At 37.1% G+C, this 25,209-nt stretch overlaps 1 protein-coding gene across 2 annotated transcripts in view; it reads right to left on the reverse strand.

The window, feature by feature from the left end:
- plod2 (procollagen-lysine, 2-oxoglutarate 5-dioxygenase 2) overlaps positions 1-25,209 on the reverse strand; it is a 124,004-nt gene that overhangs the window by 44,877 nt on the left and 53,918 nt on the right. For both annotated transcript variants that reach the window (XM_039760552.1, XM_039760547.1), the window contains exons 2-4: positions 13,285-13,376; positions 12,382-12,518; positions 4,199-4,362 (exon numbers count right to left, since the gene is read on the reverse strand). In XM_039760552.1, coding sequence (XP_039616486.1) covers positions 4,199-4,362; positions 12,382-12,518; positions 13,285-13,376 — 393 coding nt within the window. The remainder of the gene's footprint in view (positions 1-4,198; positions 4,363-12,381; positions 12,519-13,284; positions 13,377-25,209) is intronic.

Raw genomic sequence — 25,209 nt, forward strand, 5'->3', positions numbered from 1 at the left:
ATTGTGTGGCAGTTTTAAATTAGGCTGCTTAGAGTCTTCTTAGATTCATGGGATTTTTAGTCTGAAGAATTTCTAAAGGGCACTGTTACTTGGCATCCCCAAGATTTTATGGATACGTCCATAAAACTGGAAATAGTACTGGGTTTAGCCACCAATAACACCATGAGGAGGTTTAAAGGAGCACTCTTCATGGAGATATTTTTTCATTTGTTACCCAATGTAATGTAAAGTGATGATTGAGAAAAATGTTTTGTCTCAAATGTTAATGCATAACGACAGAATTGAAGAAAGCACTCTTGACCAATTAATAACAGGGAGAAGTGAATCTTCAATTCAAAAGCACAAAATTCTACAATGATTTTTCCAGAAGTAATTATTAATAATATTTTGTCAAAAATGTGTTTTCTACATGTCTTGAATATTGATTGGATAACAGACACATGGATCATGATATATATATGTAATGTGAATTTTTTTTTCTTGTTTTCATTGACATTTTTCACATCAATTGCTGTTACAGTTACAATTGCTGTTATGTTGTATCATACACTCTTTTCTCTTGTTCTGTGTGAAAACATAAGGATACTTTTTTATATTAATGTACTTCTAAAAGCTATCAGAATTTCTTTCAGTCTGGAGTCAGGTGATGAGTTGGGGCAAAGTTTCAGCTGCTGAGAGGAAACAGGGCTAGGGTAAAGAGAGAGAGAGTAGACAGGGACCAATATCCATAGAGTTAGACCACTGGAAGTCTAGGTTTGTTGTTTGTTGTTATTTTTTTTTTTACTCTATATTTGTGTTCTTTATTTTGTGAACTCCTACTTTGAATGTTTTCAAAAATTCAGAAATTACATATACTTTGTCCTCCCTTCTGTATCAAGAGTGCGTGTGCTTCATGTTACTAGAACAAGACTTTGGACAAATGAGAGGAGGTCATCCAGTCCATCTTGCAGCAGATCCAGCAAGAACATGAATTCAAATGTTGTAAAAACAGGATAAATAAGAGCACTTGAGGCTGAAAGGGATAAATATCAAGATGATAAGTTGGACCAGTGTGCTTCTAATTAATATTTTGGTACTCTTTGTACAACATATTGAAGCAATTTTGTTCATCTGCCACACCACGGGGTCTTCCATTCAGCAATAGATTCCAAAGTCTTGATATTCCAAAAGGTTGGGCAGACATCTATAAAAACTTTTTCTATAAGTGCCAGGTAGGCTTAGCATGTCACATGCGGTAACCCTCTGTATTATCAATTTTCACATGTATACAGCGTAAGCATATTGGTTTAATACTTATTTTACTCACTGGTAATCTTGCTAAATGTAGCATTTCAATTTTTGGTTAATAATTTTGAAAATCCTGAAAATTTGCTGTGGTAGTTTAAATAAAAGCAGCTGAAGCCACAATAGCATTCCAGTTGGTGAAGAAAGCAACCCATGAACATCACTTTGCAATTTAGGGCTTCAAGTCTTAAAACTAAGGTTGTGGCTTTGTGTTATGAATCACCCCCTAAAAATATAATCCTTGATATACTGCTCTCTATTACAAGAGGTACAGTAAATGGTTATGCTAAATGAAAATGCATTGCTTAGCATTGATGAAATCATAATTTTAAAGCAAATGTGAATTAAGAGTAAACCGTCAAAATCAGAGTCAAATACAACATGGAACAGAAAGCAGTTCATTTCTGATGCCAATACAGAAATATATACATGCACTATAATTTTCATCATCCTTTACGGTATTGCATTAAAACAGCACTGCAAAATAGCCATTGACAATCAGTCTAGAAAGCTGAAGAGTAATGTGAAAAAAGGAAAAAAGCTGTCAAATGAGAAAATTAAGCAATGTCACATGCCAAAACTGAAACAACATCAGATCTGTTAGTATATACAGTATATGTGGTGTATGTAAGCATATACACTATGACTAGATGCTGGTAAGTGCCTTTGTGGTTATGGACCACATCTTTGCTTTCTTAAAGTTCTTGCTTTTATTAACAAGGTTAGATTTTTTTTTTGCTTGTACCTCTGTTCTTTTTCTCTTTCATTTGGGTAGGGGTTGAATGTTGTTTTGCTTTTTTTTCTCCTCCGTACCGGTATTTCTTTTTTTCTTTGGTTTTCTCTATATTGATTTTTAGATAAATTGTATCTGCTAGGTTTACATTAACTTTTTCAATGAGTAATATGCCATTGTAATGTTCTGCTTCTTGAAAACATAATACAATGTTTAAAAAGAAAAATGAAAAAACTAAATTTCCTATATTCTAGATCAAATACTTCGTTAACATATTACTTGAGCCTTTTCTCCACATAAAACTATAAAAAATTGGACAGATTACGCATACTCTTTTAAATGTCTATGAAACACCATGAATGACAATTTCTCTTTCTTCATATGCAGTACAGAAGAAAGAAATAGTTAACTTTGCACATTTAATACATCTTGAACCTGAACTTCTCCAGGCTGATGATAAGGCTATCCTCCTGGCATTGCAAGCAATCTTTTCTTCCATTTGGGAAACTGGCGTCATCCCAACTGACTGGAAAACAGGTGTCACAGACAGCCGGGGGCCTTGCCCGGCCAGGATGCCTCTTCACTGAGAGGGCAAGGGAGCATGCATGGGCAGAACATTACCTCCCCCAGGACACTAGATGGCAGCCCCATTGGTTGCAGCAGTGCCTCGGACACCCACAGGGCTTCATGGGAGATGGAGTTGTCTATAGCCCTGTTGGGATCCAGGTGCACCCGCAGGAGGAGCTGCAGCTGCTCCTGAGACCGTATTGGCGATCCATTCACCACACCCGGAAGTGCTGCCGGAAGTAGGTCATCAAGCACCTGGAGCACTTCCAGGTAACAAATAAAAGGAACCAGCAGACAGTACTCGGTGAGCCAGAGTCGGGAGGAGGGAGACAAAGCTTGCCAAGGAGGAGTGGAGGAGAACAAAAAGAGAAAGAAAAGAAGAGTATTGTGCTATAATTGTGCCTAGTGGGACTGTGTTGTGGCTTGTGGGAATGGGGAAGATGTTGCCCACAAGTGAAGAAACAAAATTTTAAAAATGTGTGTTTTTATAAGTGCCTCCAGCGTCTGTCTGTGTCGGGTTGAGTGGCTGCTACGCCCTCTACACTTTTCACACAGGACTTGTCGTCCCTATCTGGAAAGGGAAGGGTGATTGCCTGGATTGTGGCAACTACAGGAGGATAACACTGCTCTCGGTGCTGAGTAAGGTCCTTGCTAGTGTTGTCCTCAGTAGAGTTCGTGATCACTTGGTCACCTACCAGTGACTGGAGCAGTCTGGTTTTACACCTAAGATATCTACCACTGACCAGAATCTGGTACTGAGGGTTCTCATGCAGAGTTTCTTTGCAACCTTTGTCGATTTTTCATAAAGAATTTGACTCAGCTGATCGAGCTGCCCTGTGGGACATCATGCTGGATGCAGAATGGAGGCAGAATCTCTGCGTTTTTGCAGTTGATTCCGGCATTCATCGGAGTGTGTTCTTGCTGCTCCTACTCTTTTCAATGCTTGCATTGACTAGGTGTTGGGCAAGGTCGTGGGGTCAAGCAGCTGTGAGGCATCTGTTGGTGAACAGTTTGCTGAAGATGAAGTCAATGGAGGCTCCGACAGGGGCTCTTGAGAGACTGAGTGAGGAGCCAAGCCAAGGGGACACCCACGTAAGACAGAGGGTCATTCCCAGAGGGGTGTGGGGTTGCCAACCAGGATCCCAAGCTGTTTTGTTGTGTTGTGGGTGCGGGAATGTGCTGTATCAGTGCATGTTCCCCAACATGACCTGACCTGTCTGAACCTGATTTGACTGTCAGTGGTAGAATATCCATTTTATTTCTACCATCATTTCACATGTTCTGCAAAGAAGACGTAAGTTATTTTAGTGTAAAACATTATCATCCTGAGGTACATGACAGCAATATTTATTACTAAACTGATAATGTATAGCAAACTGTCACATCATAAATATATCAGATGAACTACCACACTCTTTTAAAATAATTAATCTTAATGAGCTTAAATCCTTTCAACTTTCAGATTTTAATTCAATAATGACCTCTGTAAAATTCTTGGTCAAAGTTTTGCTAAAAATAGATCTGCTAAAAATAAATATTGTTTGACAACAAATAGTCCAAAAAAAAGAAACTTAATGCAATTAAGCAATACCAGAGTACACATGCATCTTTTACCTCCAGAATTGAGGAATCGTTTTCCACTACGGACTGATGGATATTTGTCTGCCAGTCTTTTATCTGGCCAGATCAAACTTTCGGCAGAAAAGACCACTTTATGGTTTGCTTGTTGAAATTTCTTCAGTAGTTCCTCAGGCCCTCCAGCAAAGATGACATCATAACTGAGAAATTAAAAGGGAAAATGTCCAAACAAACATAAAAAGCTGATACAATTAATATTATCCTTTTTATTCTAACACAGTTCTATTCACACACATAGTCAGTTAAATAAGTACAAATTACTAAAAGTTTACTATCTGGCATGCTGTAATATATTACTATGAGAAGGACACTGATATAATTTGTCAAAGTAAATCAAAAGAGAGCTCTCTGAAGCTCTTGAAATATTCTGTTCATATGGGATCTACTGTATCTATACATTTTCTAAACTAGATGGCTGCTTTTCGTGTTTAGCATTATAATCATATTTCATTTTTTCTTTAATTAATTTTACTAATTTTATTTATTTTTTATTAAATGACCTACTAATTTATTTTTACAGCTGTTTTAGTCCAAACATTTAATGGAGAATAGTAGCCAGTTTTGCCAGTAGTGGGAACAAAGAAACATCCAAGCCTCACTGCCAATCTGCTATATTTTGTTATATTTGGCACTAGTTTAAAATGTTACCTGGGAAACAACATTTTCATGGAACATATCCCAGCACAAATAAGTATACTACAGGCAGCACATCTGTTTTGTCAATCATTATGCAACTGAAACACAGCTAAATTAATAATAAAAAAACATAAAAACTAGACAAAATCATCCAACTGAATATTAAGTATACAGGATCTGTCAATATTAAATAAAATGAATGAAAAGCAGAATTAGAACTCAGAGAAAATAAATATACTGTATTCATAAAGCAAGCTTATTCTGCCAAACACAAAAACGTGGACAATTATTTTCATGCTAGACTTAGTTTTGCTACAGTACATATGCAAACTGCACAGAATATTTACAGCAATCTGTAATTTCTTTAGTGGATCCATCTAGAGCTCATGACCTCCTGCTCTTCAATTACCTTATGAACTGGACATTTTTATTTTCACTCAGTGACTCTTCATTTTCTTTCTTTTTCCCTTGTGCTTTGGTGTACTTTCCTGACTGTATTCGCAGCACATTTTTTTCATTCTGTTGTAGAGTGGAAATTACTCTTCAATGTGCTATATGATTTAGTTATATACAATGTAGGAAGAAGAACTAATAGATTTATTGTACTGTAAAGGCACAATGAAATGCTATATTAATGTTTATGGTAAGTTCATGGGAAGTACAGACAAATATAGATTTTATTGTCACTTGGCATATGTATAATCAGTTATTTCATTCACCTTACTATATTGTTGTTTTTCTAACTACATTGGCATTGACTGATACATTTCTTTCTATTATGCTTTAATAGATAGCTCTTTGAGAAAGATATTTGTAGTTAAACTATTAAATAACTGATTGAAAAAACATAGCAATAACAAAAGACACATTTTAAATACAGTATACAGCCCAAACAGTTCAAGTTAAAATTTACTGTCATACTGTACTGTACAGTATATAGAATAATGAGTTTTTTTTACTTGCATGTCTCCTACAGGTTACTTAGTGACAGACTTATAAAACCTCAATCAGAGAATGAATATAAAACTCCAACATCAGGCAGTATTTGACCACTTCAGGTCATCAGTGAATGTGACTCCAAGAAATTGAATGCTGCTGACACCCTTCAACATCATGTAGACAGGAGTGTAGTGTGCCTCCCAATTCCTAAACTCTATGATTGTTTTCTTGGTTTTGTTCTGACTTTAAAGGAGACAAAGATATCTTGCACCATAGTGTCAGAAGGTATATCTCTTCTTTGTAAGCCATCTCACCATTATTTGTGATCAAGAATATTACGGAGGTGTCACCAGTAAATTTAATGATGAAACTGGAACTGTGCATGAACACAGAATAGCATGTGGATCAATGCACAGTTCTACAGGGTGGTCCAGTTCTAATTATGCAGATCCAGATCATCTGGATGACGTTGATCAGCACGAAGACGATTCTTCATGTCGTCAGTTCGCACACTTCTTGATGGTCCGTGACTTTCTATGTAATAAACTTAATAAGTTATAGCGTAATGAAAATTGCATAATTAGATCTGGACCACCCTATATTCTTGTGCTGAGCATAAGTTTGGAGGAAGCAATAATGCCTGTGCCAATGCTGGGCTTCTCCACTTTTGAAGTTCAAAAATCAGTTGCAGAGGGTGGCATTAAATCCCAAGTGTAGAAACTTGGTGATTGTAAATGGTAAGATATACACTTGTAGTTCATACACAGTACTTTTGGTATGAGTTGCAAGTGATACTGTATCCTCTATTGACTGATAGTAATGACATTGTTATGTTTTTTGTGTCACAGCACCAGTCTTTTAAAGTTTTTTAGAACGATGGCACTGAATTCTACCAGGTGGTTATTGTTGAGACAGTCCACTTTTGTTTCCTCTGACATGAGGATAGTTGTTATCTTTTTGAAAGAGGTGTGGGAACCACAGATTTTCTCAATGGGGCAATAGAATTGTTGGCAAAAAAACAACTCCTTCACTTACACACCTTCACTTGCTCATTGTTGCCTAATTTAGCATCATCAACTAATATGTACCTCCTAAGGATAAGGAAGAATGTTTACACAAGGACAATGTGACAGATCTGCACAGACAGTCCAGGCCAAGAGGGTCTCTGTCCGGTAAAAATGTCTAGGAAGGCATATGAAATTCTGAGATGGGAAGTATATTTTTGGTTGAAACTAAGCTGTTGCATAAGCTGAGCTGGGTCACTGACACTATAATAAATCATAAGTTGTATTTTATATTCCAATTAAAAATGGAAATAAGTGAAAATCTCATACATTATTTTCTTGTTCTTTTATTGAAAAAGAAATACAAACAGTACAGTGTTGTTTGCATGACCACATTATTTAACAATGTGCTTTTATATTTTAGATCTTTCTGAAGTACAGTACTTAAGTTGTACGTTTCTTTCTAGCAAGAACAACCACTTATACTTATGTTTTCCTGACTGATTAACACGGATTATTAAAGGCCACAAAACTAATATTTTATGTAACTGAGTCGAACAAACAGTTTGAAAATGAACAATCACTGCACAAGTGCACTAATTTTGTGAACAGCATTTAGAATTGTTTTCAAAGTGTGCTACAAATATAAAGTGTAATGCGAAAAAAAGTTTAAAAAGACTTCTAAAGTGCTAACGCAAACACTGTTAGAGCAAACAAGCCAGGCCTCATTTATAGCTCTGAAGTAGACATGAAACATTTGGTTTACCTACAGTTAGGAACTTCCCCACCAGCTTTCTTTTTGTCAAAACTTCACTTTTTCACACTAATCAAACCTGAATTTCTGCTTCTAGTTTATTTCTTAATATGCTTTAAGAGATCTGAAACACTTCCTTCTTTACTTTGGACTACTGAGCCTTACATATAGCAAAAAATATGGTCCTTTACACTCTGGCTAATGCAGATTGTATTGCAATTGCTCAATCAACTTATATTGATTTATAAATAGTAAGTAACATACAACCTAAGATTTTAGCCTTCTTTTGCTAATTTTTTGCAAGATTTGTTTTATGCATTGATTCAGTTGTCCATTTTCTGGATCTGCTTTTCAGGCAAGATACTAATGGGTGTAGGACATTAACCAATTCTAGATTGGAGGGAAGTCTCTCAAAGGACTCACTTATACACAGCAAATCATTTCTGGACCAGATTAGAGCTATTAATGAACCTAACAGCATACTGTATCTATAAACTGTAAACTGAATATCCTGATGTAACACCAAGTGAATATAAAAACTTCTATCAACCAGCTGAGAATAATACTGAGTCAAAACACTATGAGGCTTTCTATGGCATCCATTCATTTTATAAAAACAAATAAGGAGAAACAGGTGTTTATTTTTCATCTGATTTTTTTTCTAGGCCATACTTTTCTCATTGCGTTATAGGATACGTTTGATATTTTTCCAAGTGAAAAATGATTTCTTCACAAACTAGGGGGCTCCGACCCCTGCTCGCTTTGCTCGCCCACCCCCGTGTTTGGTTTACTGGATATAAAATACAATACAATTTATTTTTTGTACGGCCCAAAATCACACAAGAAGTGCCGCAATGGGCTTTAACAGGCCCTGCCTCCTGACAGCCCCCCCTTTCCTTGAACCTCTAAGAAGACCAGAAAAAACTCCCACAAAAAAAACCCTTGTAGGCAAAAAAATCGAAGAAACCTTGGGAAAGGCAGTTCAAAGAGAGACCCCTTTCCAGGTAGGTTGGGCATGCAGTGGGTGCAGAAGGGGGTCAGTACAATACATAGAACAGAATGAATCCTCAGTACAGTATAAAAATAAAAATTCTAGAAGTACGGAGTAAAATTACACATTAGATGATATCACATAATATGATTTGGATTTGTTTTAAGTCCTGGAGACCTCATTCATCAAGCTGCCTCCCCCATTTTGCCATTTCACATCTGAAATAGCGCTAATCTGATGAAAAAAACCCTCTTTCCCACGATTCCTGCGTTCCTCCATCAGGGATGACTTTACCATACAATTTAAAGAGATTGTTATTTTCTTGGGAATTGTTACATATGCATTATATTCACTTTTACTTTAAAACGTTTTGTAAAAACAATACTTGTCCTTTATTTCTGGCCCCGTGCGTGGTTACATCTTTTTCTTTCCAGACGTATAATGCTGCTCGTGTTGTGGGTGGGGGAAAATGTAGCTCAAAGTGATTTACAAAATGAAGAATAGCTAAAAATAAAAGACACAATAAGAAAATAAAATAAGTCAACATTAATTAACATAGAATAAGTAAGGTCCGATGGCCAGGGTGGACAGAAAAAAACAAAAAAAAAAAGATGGCTGGAAAAATAAAAAAAATAAATAAAAATCTGCAGGGATATGTCTTTGCTGTTTTGCGAGCTGCCTCTTCTGCTTGTTGCATGTTGTTGTTTTAAGAGCTGGGAGCACATGATGCTTGTCTGCCACAAGCAATCCAACAACTGCTAGGTTAGATGTCTGTGGACTTGTTTTAAATGATGGCTCACTGCCTGGTCTCGCGTGACATTCTAAAAACAATACTTGTCCTTTATTTCCGGCCCCGGGCGTGGTTAAATTCTTCCTTGCAGGACGTATAACACTGCTTGCGTTGTTGGGGGGAATGAGGGCTGCTGTTATGTTGCCCTTCAATCTTTTTAAAGCCTGTACAGCCGCTCTCCTTTTTGCTACTTTGTGTCTCTGCTGCTCACGTTGTGATCGCTTCTCCGTGATCATAAATATACACCTGACCGAATTGTGTTTTCTTTGAAATTAAACTTGTCGTTGCATTAACTTTTGTGAGTCCACAGATTCCCATAGCGTATGTTCTATTATTGTGTAAATCTACGTTTCTATTCGCATTGAATGTTGCGAATGTGAAAAGACTTTTTCTGCTCCTTTCCTTTTATTTCTGACCTCACTTTGTCCTGCTATTTTTTCAATTACACCTGGTCCTGATGATTTTCCTTATTTTTGCGCTAATGCGACCTTTTATTCGCCAACGTTTCATTTATAACATATTGTCCTTTATACGCTTTATATGCACTGAGACACCTGTATCTGTGTGTGCTGCTTCCCTTTACACTACTGATTTTTTTTTGCCCATTCACTTTCGTCTCTTGGATCTTTTATTTGTCTTTCGTGATCTTAACGTGAAGATCACGTATCGTCTCCTAGTCATTCATTCCACAGGATTTTTTTTATAATAGAGAGACATGGTATTATATACATTTGCCACACAAAATTGTGTTCTAAAGTTATGCGTATTCTGCAAATATTTTAAAAGTACATAGGTTGCGCTGCTGTTTTATAATAAAAGCCACAGAACACTGAGCATCACCAGAAAATAAAAGCTTTAAAACTTACTGAATACAGTATGTAAAATTTTCAAGCCAAGAAAATTACAAACAAACAAAAAAACATAGTATTGTGAGATTCAGCCATTTTTAAAAAGACCAGCTGTATGCACTACCTCAGTGCCTGTCTTCCTGAACCTTTCACCCCCTGGGGCATAATTGCCCCTAGAAAGACCAAATTACAGTAAACCTTTCCTGCCAAGTGCCTGGTACTATGCCGATTTTCTTTCTGTTTATGTGGGAACTCCTCCCACAGGTACCATACAAGTGAATAGAAAAACACACCCTTACCTCAAGAAAAAAGTACCAGGGATACGCAATAAAAACATTATGTTCAAATCAGTTTTGTTGTCACAAACATGTGTTGGAAATACAGAAGGCATGTTTTCTTACATCAAAACTTTAGTTGCTTTAAAGTGTACATATCTGGTAAGTTTTTAGGTTTTTACTTCGCGGCTGCGCTCCATGCTCTGAGGCTTCCATTTTACAATTTCCAGGCAGGCAAGATATTTTTAAAAATGCATTAAAAACACTTAATATTAGAACACAATTTTGTGTGGCAAAGGTTGTATACCATGTTAAACTTTGATTTGAAAAAATACTAAACATATCCTTTAATACTGACATTTTGGCATGTGCTGCACATTAGTAACTTCATTGTATGTGCATATACAGTACTCTTATTAACCATAAGAATTTCTGTTTCATTTTTTTTTCATAAACAGCTATTTTGTAACGTGAAAAGTATTATAAGATACTTTCTCCATCCATCTATCTCTGTTCCTCATAACTTAGTTCAGTGTCACAAAGCTATAAACTAAAGTTTCTTTTATTACATAGATGGTTTCACAGGATGAGTACAAGACAACATTGTGCTGTTAGGTTATAATAATGTGTTTTGATTAGATAAGCTTGACTTTGCTCTGTGGTATACATACTGTGTGATAATTCAAAAAAACTCTTTGTCACACTTCCAGATATTTTTGTTTGGGTTATTATATGTTTCAGATATTTTATGTATAAAGATATTTAATTCATTCATTAAACTAATGTACCACTGTAAAGTCCCTGTATAAGGATTTGTGTAAAGAAAGAAACATTAAAACCCTGGCAAGGGTTTGAACATTACTCTGTTGCCCTTGGCTAAAGCAGAATTATTAACAACTTAAAAAAGTAAATTAGTTGCTCTTTAGAATGTGTAAAATGCTACAGTTTCCCAAATGTAGGAGTTATCTGTACTATCTTGACTAAGTAAATCATGAGAAATCACAAGATGTGTAATACAGTAATCTATTTTTGCTCTGCATTTAGAGGACAATTTATTATGAACTATATTTGCTATAGTCTGATTTTGTCTAAAGAAACATCTGGCATCATTAAAACTTTATCACTTACACAAATTTGAGAATTTGTTATCTGGCATACTTAATAATTCTTATTTTGATTATTTTTTAAATGCAGACTGAGCACATATTCTCCAAATGATATGCCAGTACGACATTGGTAATACTATTAACAAAGATAAAGGAAAATAGTATTTGAGCACAGCGGATTTCAAAAGGCCTTGCACTTAAAGAGACAATGTCCATTAACTACTGCTTTATATTCTTATGGTTATTGCAAAGGGTTAAAATGAATTTGCAACATTTTCAGTGTCTATAGACATTCTAACAAAAGTAATAAAACATAATATTCTTGAAATTCCATAATCAGGACCAGGGTCTATCTGTTGGCAAACAGCACATAACAAAAGTCAAGAATGGATAGACAAGAGATTATCACAGGGCCTACTGTCCTCTCCTACACACTCTCACTCACTGGCTCAATAGACAATCACCAATTAACTAAACATGGAAGACTTTGTGACATGCAGATACAGAGGGAATGTGCAGATGTCACAAACAAATGCATCACTGTACATTTGCAATTTAATTACTGCATTCTAAAATATTAAATAATGACAATTATAAAAGATCAATGATCGACTGCTGGATGAAATACACTTTAAATGTCACTTAACATGAGTTCAGATACTGAAAACTGAACAGATTCTTAACCATGAAAACGTTTGCATTGGTGTACAAACAGTATATATTACATTGAGTTGTGCCCTAAATTACTTCTATTTATAGAAAATAATATAAAAATTCTGAGTGAACAGTAAATATGGGCAGAATAAAGCAGCATACCTGTCAACAACCAGCACAATGAGGTCTTCTTGATCAACATAACTTGGCATTATCTCTTTTAGTAGGCGTATTTTCTGACCACCTCCAATAGAATTACTTACATCGCCTCCTTTCCATTCTTCACCTTTGCCTATAACCTAGAAAAGTATGATATAAAAAAGCCACATATGTTCAAATTATTTTATTAAAAACATTAAAAATAAAGGAATATGAAATGTTGTTTTACTGGCTGGTTTAGTCATATACAGGTTTAGTGTGAAAGGGTTAAAACAGATTTAGCAAGAGTTTAACAACAATGGGAGATTTACCAAAAGGTGTAAAAAGAACATATAATTATTCTGCTGTTATTTTACATTTTTCATCCTTTGTATAGCATATGTATGCTTAGTACAACATTTTCAAAATTACACAATCTTACATTTTCAGACAGATTAAATTACCTCTTGTTTGTCAAACAGAGTGCACATTATGGCCAATGGAAATGTGCTTTAGTGGCGACTTTTTTCAACGACCTCTTCTTAGTTGAGATGTGCACAAAATGTCACATGTACCACTGACAAATTACTCCTCAGTTACAGCAAATTTTTAAAGGCCTTTGTGTAAAACAGTTCTCTTACACGATGAAGTTGTATTATCTTTAAAGTTCAATAGTTCAAATGACATTGCTGCTTTAAGCTGTGATAATTATGTCTTAACCTTAGCCTTGCATTCATTGCATTAATGTATACAAAGAAAAGAACCTTTGGTTAAGTGTTTGTTTTAATATCCAGCTGCAATTTATGAGAAATTGTTTGCTTGATTGAATGAAAGTAATATATGAACATATCTGACTTAGCTAATAAACAAAAGCTAACAAGGATAGACACCTGCAATGTAAAAAAAGAACACATCAAAAACTCTTACCTTCACTGTATAGTTTAAGGCTTTGGCTGTTTGCATGAATCGAAGAAAGCCATCAGTTTCCTGAGTTCCAACAGTAATTACAAGTAGTTTATCTGAAAATAAATATATAACATGAATAAATCAATCTGCCTTTTGAACATGCTTATTTCAATTCAAGATCATGGGGAGATGAAATGTATTTCAAAAGCACTGGATGCAAATCATGAATTAGCCTTGCATGGATCATTGTGTGGATTAGATTAGAATAAACAATTAATATACAACATGTTATTCTGATATGGGAGAAAAACCTGTCATTTTAGAGGGGATGTGACACATACAGACAGTTGATTTACCATGATGCCCAAAATAAATAAATAAATGACCCACATGCATACACAAAATATAAAAAGAAATTAATTAGAAATTAAAATATTTTTCTTTTATTTAATTTGAGAAGGGCCAGTAGAGTTTTAGCTTTTTTTAAGTTACTTTTGGAAAAAATTAGAGTGCAACATGTTGCATTGTTTTGTAATATTGCCTCTGGGAATTACTTTAATGGAAGCAGTAAAGCAGAAACAATTTACCGGTAGTTCCTTTTCATTAAATCTTATTTTGCAGAATTTTACTTTAAAATAATGATATGTTAATAAGAAGATTAATAAAGGTAACAAGTAGAATACTGTTAGCTGAAATTACCTAATGTAACATATCAATCTAAAACAGTAAAAAAGACGCCTACATGTCTGAAAGGCTTATTTGTCTAAAAAACTAGTCCATACCTGGCACATGAACATTGATATTAATAGAAAGATACACAGAGACAGAGAGAGAGATAGAAAACTCACACAGCTTTTAGACAGCAGCTCTTTGCAACTACTGGGGGACAGGAACCGCTGGGGGTTATAGCTGAAATACAGTAGCCACATTAGATTGGCCAGAGGTTAGGATGCAAGAAAGCTTTTGATTTATAAAATAGTCCATAAAGTAACCTTTAAATGAACTGCAGCATCTCTAGGCTTGCTCATTATTTGTTGGCTGTGGATAAAAATGTTATATGCTGTATGTCAGGTAAGGTTGGGAAGCATGTACTGGTACAGCCAGAGGTGGGTAGTAACGAGTTACATTTACTCCGTTACATTTACTTGATTAACTTTATAAAAAAATTGTATTTCTAAGAGTAGTTTTACCGCACCATACTTTTTACTTTTACTTGAGTACATTTGTGAAGAAGAAACACTATTCTTACTCCGCTACATTGGGAAACACTCAAATCGTTACTGTTTTCTTTTAGATACGCTATATTTTTGACACAGAGAAGCCGCCAGTGGATCTACGGCATGACTGTTTCACCAATCAGATGTAGCAACAATAATCACAAGACTCCGTTTCACCAATCAGACGTAGCAACAATAATCACAAGACTCCATTTCACCAATCAGATGTAGCTATGCAGTCACATGACCACACACAAACTGTGGCGGCATAGTGACACAAACTCCTCACAGACAGGGAAAAAAAGAATACATGAAAAATGAGAGCCAACTCCTGCTGAAGCTTAACCATCACTTTACTGAGTGAAGAACAAGCATGTTTTAACCAAACATGCACAGACACAGACAGTCAAAGTAAAGTAAGAATTCTTGTATGTGCACAAGCTGCCTTGTTCTAATGTTATTTTCTATCAGCTGTACTATTTGGAGGGCAAGTAAATATGTAGTATTATACTGTCAGTGTACAGTATATCTTGTCACTGTAAGTAGTTTGCACTGTTCAAATATACATGTTACCTACTATAGGTATTGGCTTCAAAAGCTTTGTTGTGAAAAACTGAGATTTGGAATTTTGTGTTATTTGTGCATCTTTATTTTGTAAAGATGTTATTTATTTTTACTCATTTTGTATTTTATTATTTGGAAATAGCAGAATTTGCACATTATTTTATATTTTTGTCTGTCTTATTAAAACATTTCTAAAAAATAAATCATTTATTATGATCAAACAGTTACTCAGTACTTGAGTAGTCTTTTCATCAAATACTTTTTTACTCTTACTTGAGTAATTTTTTGGATGACTACTTTTTATTTCTACTTGAGTAATATTATTTTGAAGTAACGCTACTCTTACTTGAATACAATTTTTGGCTACTCTGACCACCTCTGAGTATACAGCACATTGCAGCACCAACCACATAAGAAAACAGCTTGGAATCCCAGTTTGGAACCCCCAAGACAGACACGTAGTCCAGTCCCACCCTCCAGAAATGACCATCTCTCTGCCGTAGTCAGGTGTTATGTAGGTGTCCCTTTGGCCTAGTCCAGCCATTTTGGTCCTCAATAATAAATCAAACCAATGGTACCCAAGGATTCTCCGAAGAGACACAGTACTGAAGGAGTCCAATTTTCATCTTGGGTCACTGCATTACATCCATGTCTCACATAGCATATGGCAAAACAGGAAGCAGCAGACTTGGACCTTTGTCCTTTTTGCACAGGTATCTGAAGCATCACACATCCAATTCCAGCGAGCTCATGACACCCCCATTTTCCCAATCATTCAATGTCACTGCCGAGGCAAGTAAACCTCTCAACCTCTCAGCAGACAGACTCACTGATGATAGCTGTGCCCAAGAGGTCATTAAAAGCCTGGATCCTGATTTTTATCCAGGACAATCGCAAGCCAAGACACTCAAACTCCTCGCTCAGTCTTGGCCCATATCAGAACCTAATTTGACTCTGCAAAGATCACAGTATCATCGGCAAAGTCAAAATGAGTGAATCTATCTTCACCGACCCTGCCCAACACCCAGTCCATGCAAGCACTGAAGAGAATAGGAGCAAAAATACACCCTTGACGAACCCCAATATCAACTGAGAAAAATGCAGAGGTTCTGCCTCCTTCTGCATTTACGCTTGATGAGAACTCTCAGTGCTATGATGAAGTCGATAGTAGACTTCTTAGGTGTAAAACCAGATTGCTCTAGTCTTTGGTAGGTGAGCAAGTGATCACAGATCCTATTGAGAATGACTCCAGTGAGGACCTTACCCGGCACGCTTCCCTTTCCAAAGAGGGACAATGCCCGTCTCCCAAATGGAAGCAAAGATTACTTACAATACCAGGAGGAAAACCTTACCACCTGCATGGATAAGTTCACCCCTGATACCACAGATCCCTGCAGCCTTCCCTATCCTCAGCTGGTTCACCACCTGTGCAACCTCAGTGAGTTGGGTGGTTCACGGCAAATTGGAGGATCAGCCTCATGAACCGTGGACCCAGAGACCCAAAAATGTCCAACGTCCTAGCCAAAGGATCAATTTTAAACAGTTTCTGAAAGTAGCCTGCCCAGTGGGTCACAACTGCAGTGCCATCCATAAGGACCATTCCATCACCTGCCCTGACTAATTATGTCATATCATCTACTGTTAAACCGTACTTCTAAAATTTTTATTATTATGCTGTATTAAGGAATTTTTCTGTTCTGTGTATTGTATTGTATTGACCCCCTACTTTTGACACCCACTGCACGCCCAACCTACCTGGAAAGGGGTCTCTCTTTGAACTGCCTTTCCCGAGGTTTCTTCCATTTTTCCCTAAAAGGTTTTTGGGAGTTTTTCCTTGTCTTCTCAGAGAGTCAAGGCTGGGGCTGTCAAAAGGCAGGGCCTGTTAAAGCCCATTGCGGCACTTCCTGTGTGATTTTGGGCTATACAAAAAAATAAACTGTAACTGTATTGTACTGTACTGTGAATCAGATTCAGATGTACGTAATGCTTCAATTTCTCAGTAAGCAGGACGTGGGTCACTAGACCATAGATGGTGTGTCACTTGCTCACATATTCTTCTAACAAATGCCTACTTATCTGTCCTCAGAGCCCTTGCAGCCATCCTTCTCAGTTCCTGGTACAGACCAGAGTTGCCTTCGAGCAATGCGCTGTGATTCCTCTCATTGATATCCAGGGTACACCACATTCTGGGAACACCAACACAATCCTCATTAACCTTCACATCACTCTCTCACATCACATTAGGATCAGCATTTACACCTAAGTCTGCAAGTTTCTCACACAACCTGCATGCAAAGTCATTAGAAGCAGCTTGACCTTGGAGTCTGACCAAGTCTAGCATCATTTTCCTAGTAGGTGGAAGCCTACTGGACATAAGCTGGATGTTCAGAATAGCAACAACAAGTCTGTGGTAAGAATGGACAAACTGAGCACTTCTGTAGACCCTGCATTTCTGTAGGAACCTTCAATGTCTGCCCACAAGGATATGATCAACCTCCTTCACTGCACCACCAGTATTTGAGTGCCATGTCCAGTGATTCACAGCCCCTGACCTTTTGTAAAGTCAAGGAACAGTCACCAGACCCATGGGGACCAACATAACCCTCATAGCCAGCCCTGTCAGTACCAGTGGTTGCTTTGAAGTAACCCATGACCAGAGAAGCATGGTAACTATCAAGGACCAAGTGAAGTTGAGAACAGAATGTCTCCCTCACCTAGACATCACTGGCTAGAGCATGCACTGAGACAACAGACAAGGCACCCAGAGAGTGCCTTAATCTGAGTCTCATAATAAGCTCATTGAAAGGAGTGACATCGGACATCATTGGGAGGAGCCGATCTGCCACAGCAATAGCTACTCCCTGAGTATGACAGCCATCAGAGTGACCACACAAATAAAAGGTGCTACCAAAGGAGATACATTTTCTTCACATTATAACTGTATCTGTAACCTGCAGGTGTAAACCTGATGTCTTTGTATTCATAACTGTTTATTTTGTACTGAAAATCTTTACTTTTCAGGAGGGTTACAATATTACATCTGACCCAAACTGGCCCACTCAAAATCTGTGTGACCTATACATGTATGTAATAGGGTGCATTTTTGCACAGTTAATACTTCTGTCTCAAGATGCCCCACTTCTGTATCTGAATGCAAGCCATCTGCAGGGGCAAATGTTATATATTCATGTTCTTGTGACTCTTCAGGCTTTTGATTCTAGTTGCTCACATGTTTAACAACAGGCTCACTGGAAACATTAGTTTAGCAAACATCTGTATATGCAGAGTTGACAGCATAATATGCTGCAGAAATTATGCATGGTGACATGTTTCTAGGCTATCAAATGATTTAAATAAAAACATTTAAATTAAACAGCAGTTCAGTCATTTTTTTAGTAAATGCTCTTTATTTGCAAGCACAATAGTATGTGCTTATACTGTGACAAATCATAAGAAACCCTACTGATGTGTGCTTATAGATGTTATTTTTCCCAAAGAGGGTAATTACAGAGTCTATAAAAGACAGTAGGGCAGGCTTCAGCATAATTCAAAAGAGTTTTCACTGCTGTCGTAGATGGATCAAATACTATAAAACCAGGCTGATTTGAATTTGTATTACATTAAGAAAGAACATTTTGATCTGTATCATGAGCATGTACACAATAACATAGATCATATGTAAATGATCCATTCCTGCAATTTTCCAACATTGGGGTGTAAAGAAATATTAACACTTCAAAATACTAGGGTATCAACACCAATTCTGGAAGTGGGCTTCTAGTATATGATAATTTGTGACAATACATACACTAATATATTTACATAAACACTTCAAAACCAGGGAAATGAGAAACATAAATGAACATAAGTATAGTTTTGACAAAAACAGACCACTTAGACCAACATAACTCATTAATTCTGTTCGCCTAATTTTTTCAAAATATTGTCTAATTGAGTTTGTGAAGGTCTACCAAGTACTACTATATAATTTGTAATTTATTCTACATAACTTTGTTTATTTGTGATAAGAAAAAGCTTCTAACATTTGTGTGACATTTGCTGTTAGCCAATCTACTCATTGCTTTTAAAATTGTGAACACTTCTATCATGTCTCCTTTGCACCTGTATTGATTCAGCTCTTTTAATTTTTCCTTGCAGTTCATACTCTGTACTCCTGAAATTAACCAAATAAGTCTTAACTGTAGTTTTCTTGTGTAGTTATATCTGTTTGCAATACAAATCCTCACTTTTGCTTTGTATTGCTTAACCCTCAAGTTATTTGTACTTGACATATCATGCTATGGAACCTAACATCTTTTTTCAATTTCAATTCTTTATTGTCATGTGTACAAGTACAAGTACCATGTACAATGAAATGCTTGCTTGCATGTGTCCCTGCAGACAGTGAACATAGACAAAAAAAACACACATAGACACAATAAATAAATTAATATAAATAAGTAAATAAATAAAACCAGAATCCTAGGAATAAATTGAGACAGTGGCAGAAGTATATGTGCAGGTAGCAGTGGAGGTGACACAATTGTTCATGAGTCTGATTGCAGTTGGGTAGAAACTGTTTCTGAACCTGGAGGTGCGCATCCAAATAGACTTTAATCGCTTCCCAGATGGGAGGAGGGTGAAAAGTGACAGTGCAGGGTGGCTGGGGTCCCGCCTGATGCGGTTCACTTTCCTGAGACAGCGTGTAGTGTGGATGCCATGGATCGCAAGGAGCTGTGTGCCCATGATCTGCTGTGCTGTGTTCACCACACGCTGCAGAGCTCTGCAGTCCTGAACTGAGCAGTTTCTGTACCAGGATGTGATGCCTCCTGTTAGAATGGATTCCGCAGGACACTTGTAGAATCTGCACAGGGTTGTGGGGGACATCCGGGCCTTACTCAGTCTCCTGAGGAAGTAGAGGCATTATTGGGCTTTCTTGACTACTGCCGCAGTGTGACTTGACCATTTAAGGTCATCAGTGAGGGTGACTCTGAGGAACCTAAAGCTGCTGACGTGTTCTACAGCCTCACCTCCGATGTAGATGGGGCTGTGCTCTGTTGCCTGTTTGCGGAAATCCACAATCATGTCCTTAGTTTTGCTAACGTTGAGGGCGAGGCTGTTGTCCTGACACCATTCTGACAGGAGTCTGACCTCCTCCATGTAGGCCGTCTCATTGTCCTCGCTGATCAGACCTATTCCAGTGGTAGCCTTTCTAATTGATTTGGTACACTTTTTGAAAAATGGTGCCCTGTTCAGGGTTTGTTCCCTACCTTGCGCCCTATGCTAGCTGGGATAGGCTCCAGCAGCCCACTATGACCCTGTTCAGGACTAAGCGGGTTAGAGAATGACTGACTGACTGACTTTTTAAAAAGTGAAGCGTCAGCTTCAACTTCTGAATCTTTTTCATAAAATGTACAAGTACGTTCAAGTTTTAGACCACCCCAAATATGCACTGACATGTAACTTTTTTACATTCTAATGGCATACATAACATTTATAATTATTTACATTTTTATTCCACTGTCACATATCTGCCCAACTCTGAATTCTGTACAGAACTAGAATCATAGATCCCGACTCTAGTGTATTCACAATTCACAATATATATATATATGCAGCTGGAGATCCACAAAGGGAGAAAATGAATCACGTATCATAAAGTAGTTTTTATTCCTGAGCTTTCAGCCCCTGCCAGTGACCTTCATCAGAAGATAATGCTTAGACTTACAAGAATCAAAGGCAATATATAGAAAAAATGACGTTGTGGGGAGGCTAAGTCAGTGTGATTGGGTTATTGGTTGTAAAGTTTTATTTATTATAAACATGTTCTTCTTAAGTTTGCATATGCTGGATTTAAGTCCAAGTGTCTGTTGATGGTGTTCTCATTTGATAGCCAAGATTCGGCCAGCTCTCTGGCACTTTTAGTACTGGCCTTAAATCTTACTTGTACATTGTCCCAGTTCAATGTATGTCCTGTAGATTTAGTATGCATATAGATCAGTGATTGTGAGTCCTTTCTTCTGACGCCGTTGCAATGTTCCTGTATACATGTTGCGATTCTTTTTGATGTTTGTCCTATGTATACCGCTGGGCAAGAACTGCATGGAATGCTATAAACTGCGTTTTGTGTTTTTGCTGTCGATTTCTTGTTTTTAGCATTAAAGAGGACCGTGCACAGATTGTTCGTGGGTTTGTATGCTATTATGATGCCTGACTTGGCCAGGATGTGTGCTGTATCTTCAGTACAAGTATATATATATATATATATATATATATATAGCTCACAAGTATCCCCATAATATCTTTGATTAAAACAAAAAGTGCCATTTGTTCTTTATTGTATTGACTTGCAGGAATCTCAAGTCTAGTGCTAATCAGTAGCCTCATAAATGCTTTACAATGAAAAAACATTTTGTCAAGTAATCTTGGGTCTACCTCAAGAGCAGAAAAGTAGTACTCTATAAGACTCTGAAAGATCATGTCCATTTGATAAACAAAAGAAGAAGTGGGTGTTGTTTTTTTTACGAAATGACAAACTTTATAACATTTCCTTTCAGCATGTTTGTTCTCCTATTGTTCTCTCAGGACTTCAGTCTGAACAGTGTGTCAGAGTATTGAAAACCCAGTTCTTAAAATGCCTGCTTAAAGAGCTCTTTAAAATGATTACATTTAAATTAATACTGATTTTCCTTTTAATGTACATATATAGTGTAACATAACATAACTCATTCTGACATGTATCTCTCTAACTTTTAAGTTACGTTGTTAAAGGTGCTCAACTCACATACAGTATATAACTATTCTTTTATATATTTGCTATGGAAAAGTGGTATCAAATCATAATAAAATAAAAGCAAAGATTTTAATTTAGCAAAAAAGGGAAGCTTTAGAGCATATGTGCACCAAATGATAAAAAAACAAACTCTAGCTTTGCCATTTTTGAGCTAAACAAAAACTGATGCTGGATACTCTAATTATCTGGGCAAAATGTACCCCTTTTAACTTTTTGACATAGACCGTCCCTGAACGTCCATCTGCCAGTAAGGGCATCCCTCAAATTCTGATTACATCCCATGGACGTAGTAATTTATTTTAATTTGTTTATTTTAGCTCCAGAATAGCCAGCCAAGATGCAACAACAGGCTCCCAAATCCTTATAAAAATTAAGCAAAAGAAATAAGCAAAAATAAATAACAAAAATAACAGTAATAAAAGGCAGAGGACAGCCTCCAGGCTACATTGCCAGCTTTGCTGAAATTAGGCCCATTTGCTTTTCGATAATAAACGTTGTCAATTAACAGCCTATATGTGTAACACATGTTTCATTAGTTTTGTTTTTATTATCATGTTCTGTTGTTATGCCTTGTTGGAAATAAACATTGCCAAAAGCTTACTTGAATTAAAACTCAGTGTATTAAAGCTATTGCTGTTTTTTTTCTGTGAATATATGCAGCATACAAGAGGAAAGCTACACTTCATTATTCAAATAAGCAGCAGAGCTGGGACATCCTAGAAACATCTGTTAACCATTAACCCAGAATCATTTATGGACAAGTATAGAATAGTTTAATAAGCAAGAAGGGCTCATAGAAAGAAACAAAACCAGCAGTAAAATACATTTTACACATCTACAGGTGCCACATTGAGCTGTAAGGAGATCATTAAATACTATCCTCATGTTGCCTTCAGATGTACAAAAGAGCTGAATGCCACACATCCCCAGTGCCAAAACTACTGCAGCATGGATTCTGATATCTGCCACAGCATGCAAACTAAGAGGGAATTGGGGTTTATGAAGAGTTTTACCCAATGCAGGACAATTTAGCAGAAAAAAAGAACTAAAAAGTTCTAAAGACTAAAAGAAGACATGTATTATTCGATTCATTAAGAGTATGATCTTGCAATCACCACAAAGTACAAATTCACTATACTGGCCATAGCTTTATAACTATAATGGGAACTCAGAGCAATATATACAAGACACAGTCATGAGAGGTGACCTATGCCAATCATGAAACAAGCTTGTCATGCTGCAAAGAATTCCCTTTAGAAAATGATATGCAAATGTGAAAAATGAAACAGGCAGCGCCCAGACATTAACACGATTTCCCCCTGATGCAGCCACAAGCCAATGCAATGTTTGAAGGCACATGTTTTATACATCAATCCTTTTGTCCTACAGATTTATTTCTTTTCAATTTGCTAAATGTGCTTCAAGAGATGTAAAAAAAAAAGTGTATGACAAAAATAGAAACAAATGCAGTGTGGCAAATAGATTCACTTCAAGTCAGATTGCCAGAAAATATGCATGCTGAGACCATGAAAAGCACATAATATAGATTACACTATGATGTACACTACAGTCTGAAAAGTATTCAAATAATTCTATCTGTGAATTGCTTTTACTGTCATGCATCTTTATACCTGTCTGCAAAGATTCCTCTTACTCCAGAAAGTGTTTAGCCTTTGTTTGCCTTGTAGGACTGGCCTATTTATAAAGGGGAAGATAAAAGGAATGCTACGTACTGACAAACAGCACACATCAGAAAACGTTAACACTGATTCTCATTCAAAGAGCTTGAAAGGATCAAGTAGTGGAAGAGATAAATATTGTGCAAGAAAAAGAGATTCTTAAGACAAGTTTATCAAGAGCCTAAGGAACTTTTGAGAACATACATCTGACACACAAAGGCAAAAATGTGTAACATTGAGAGTTACACTGTATATCTGGAGTTCAGAATAGAGGTGAGCACCCTAAATCATTCAGCAGTGCTACAAGACTAAAGACAATGATGACCTTTGAGTGATTAGGTTTTGCATAAGATTCAGTAAGTCTTTGTGGTTGCAGTGCTGTTGTAGCTAGTAGAAGACCCCACAGTTCTTTTTAATAATCCATAATGAGGCTACAGTTAAGCATAAGTGTAATGCACAGTGCAGTGCCCCAGGGCTTGCTACAGTGTGGTAAGTGAGATTCATTGCTAAAGCAACAGTGTTTGACTATCGTGTTGCTCATTCTGTAATGCTTTCTGTGAACCATAGTTGTACAAAGGGTAATCTGAGTTACTGTAGCCTTTTGCCAGCTTGAACCAGTGCGGCCATTCTCCTCTGACCTCTTTCAACAAGAAAGCATTGTTTTTTGTTTATCGCAACATTCTGAGTAAACTCTAGAGACTGTTGTGTGTGAAAATCCCAGGAGATCAGCATTGACAGAAATACTCAAACCAGCAATCACTCCATGGTTACAATCATTGAGATCACATTTTTCCCATTCTGGTTTATCATGGAAACATTAACTGATGCTCCTGACCTGTATCTGCTTGCTTTTATGAACTGCACTGCTGCCACATGATTGGCTGCTTAGATAATTGCACAGATAAGCAGCTGTGTAGGTGTTTCTAATAATTTGCACACTGAGAGTATATCTTTCAGTAAGGTTGTATACACAGGATAATTGAATTTTAAAGTTGAAAACCCAATGTTTTCATGTTTCTTCAATGTTTAATACGTTGATAATTCAAAACAGTTAACAATTATGCTGGTAATATAATATGTGTACAACCTTCAATAATTATCTTGATCTATCTCTGGATCACATGGTGGCGCAGTGGTAGTGGTGCTGCCTCGCAGTGAGAAGACCTGGGTTCACTTCCCGGGTCCTCCCTGCGTGGAGTTTGGATGTTCTCCCTGTGTCTGCGTGGGTTTCATCCTGGTGCTCCCGTTTCCTCCCACAGTCCAATGGCATGCAGGGTAGGTGCATTGGTGATCCTAAATTGTCCCTAGTGTGTGCTTAGTGTGTGGGTGTTTGTGTGTGTGCCCTGTGGTGGGCTGGCGCACTGCCCGGGGTTTGTTCCTGCCTTGCGCCCTGTGTTGGCTGGGATTGGCTCCTGCCTTGCGCCCTGTGTTGGCTGGGATTGGCTCCAGCAGACCCCTGTGACCCTGTGTTAGTATATATCGGTTTGGATAATGGATGGATGGGTGCATGGATATTTCTGGATCATCTCCCCGGGCCTTGATGACAGTCATACATCTTACTTGCCACAGTCAGGAAACTTCACCTAACTATTATGTCCAGTAAGAAAAGGTCACTCCAAAGGGCTGTTATTTATTAGAAAAGGACATTGAAATTAAGTCTTTCATTTAGGGCAAACAAGAAGAGATTCTCAGT

Source organism: Polypterus senegalus, chromosome 1 (assembly GCF_016835505.1).
Source record: "Polypterus senegalus isolate Bchr_013 chromosome 1, ASM1683550v1, whole genome shotgun sequence".
Classification (NCBI taxonomy): Eukaryota; Metazoa; Chordata; class Cladistia; order Polypteriformes; family Polypteridae; genus Polypterus; species Polypterus senegalus.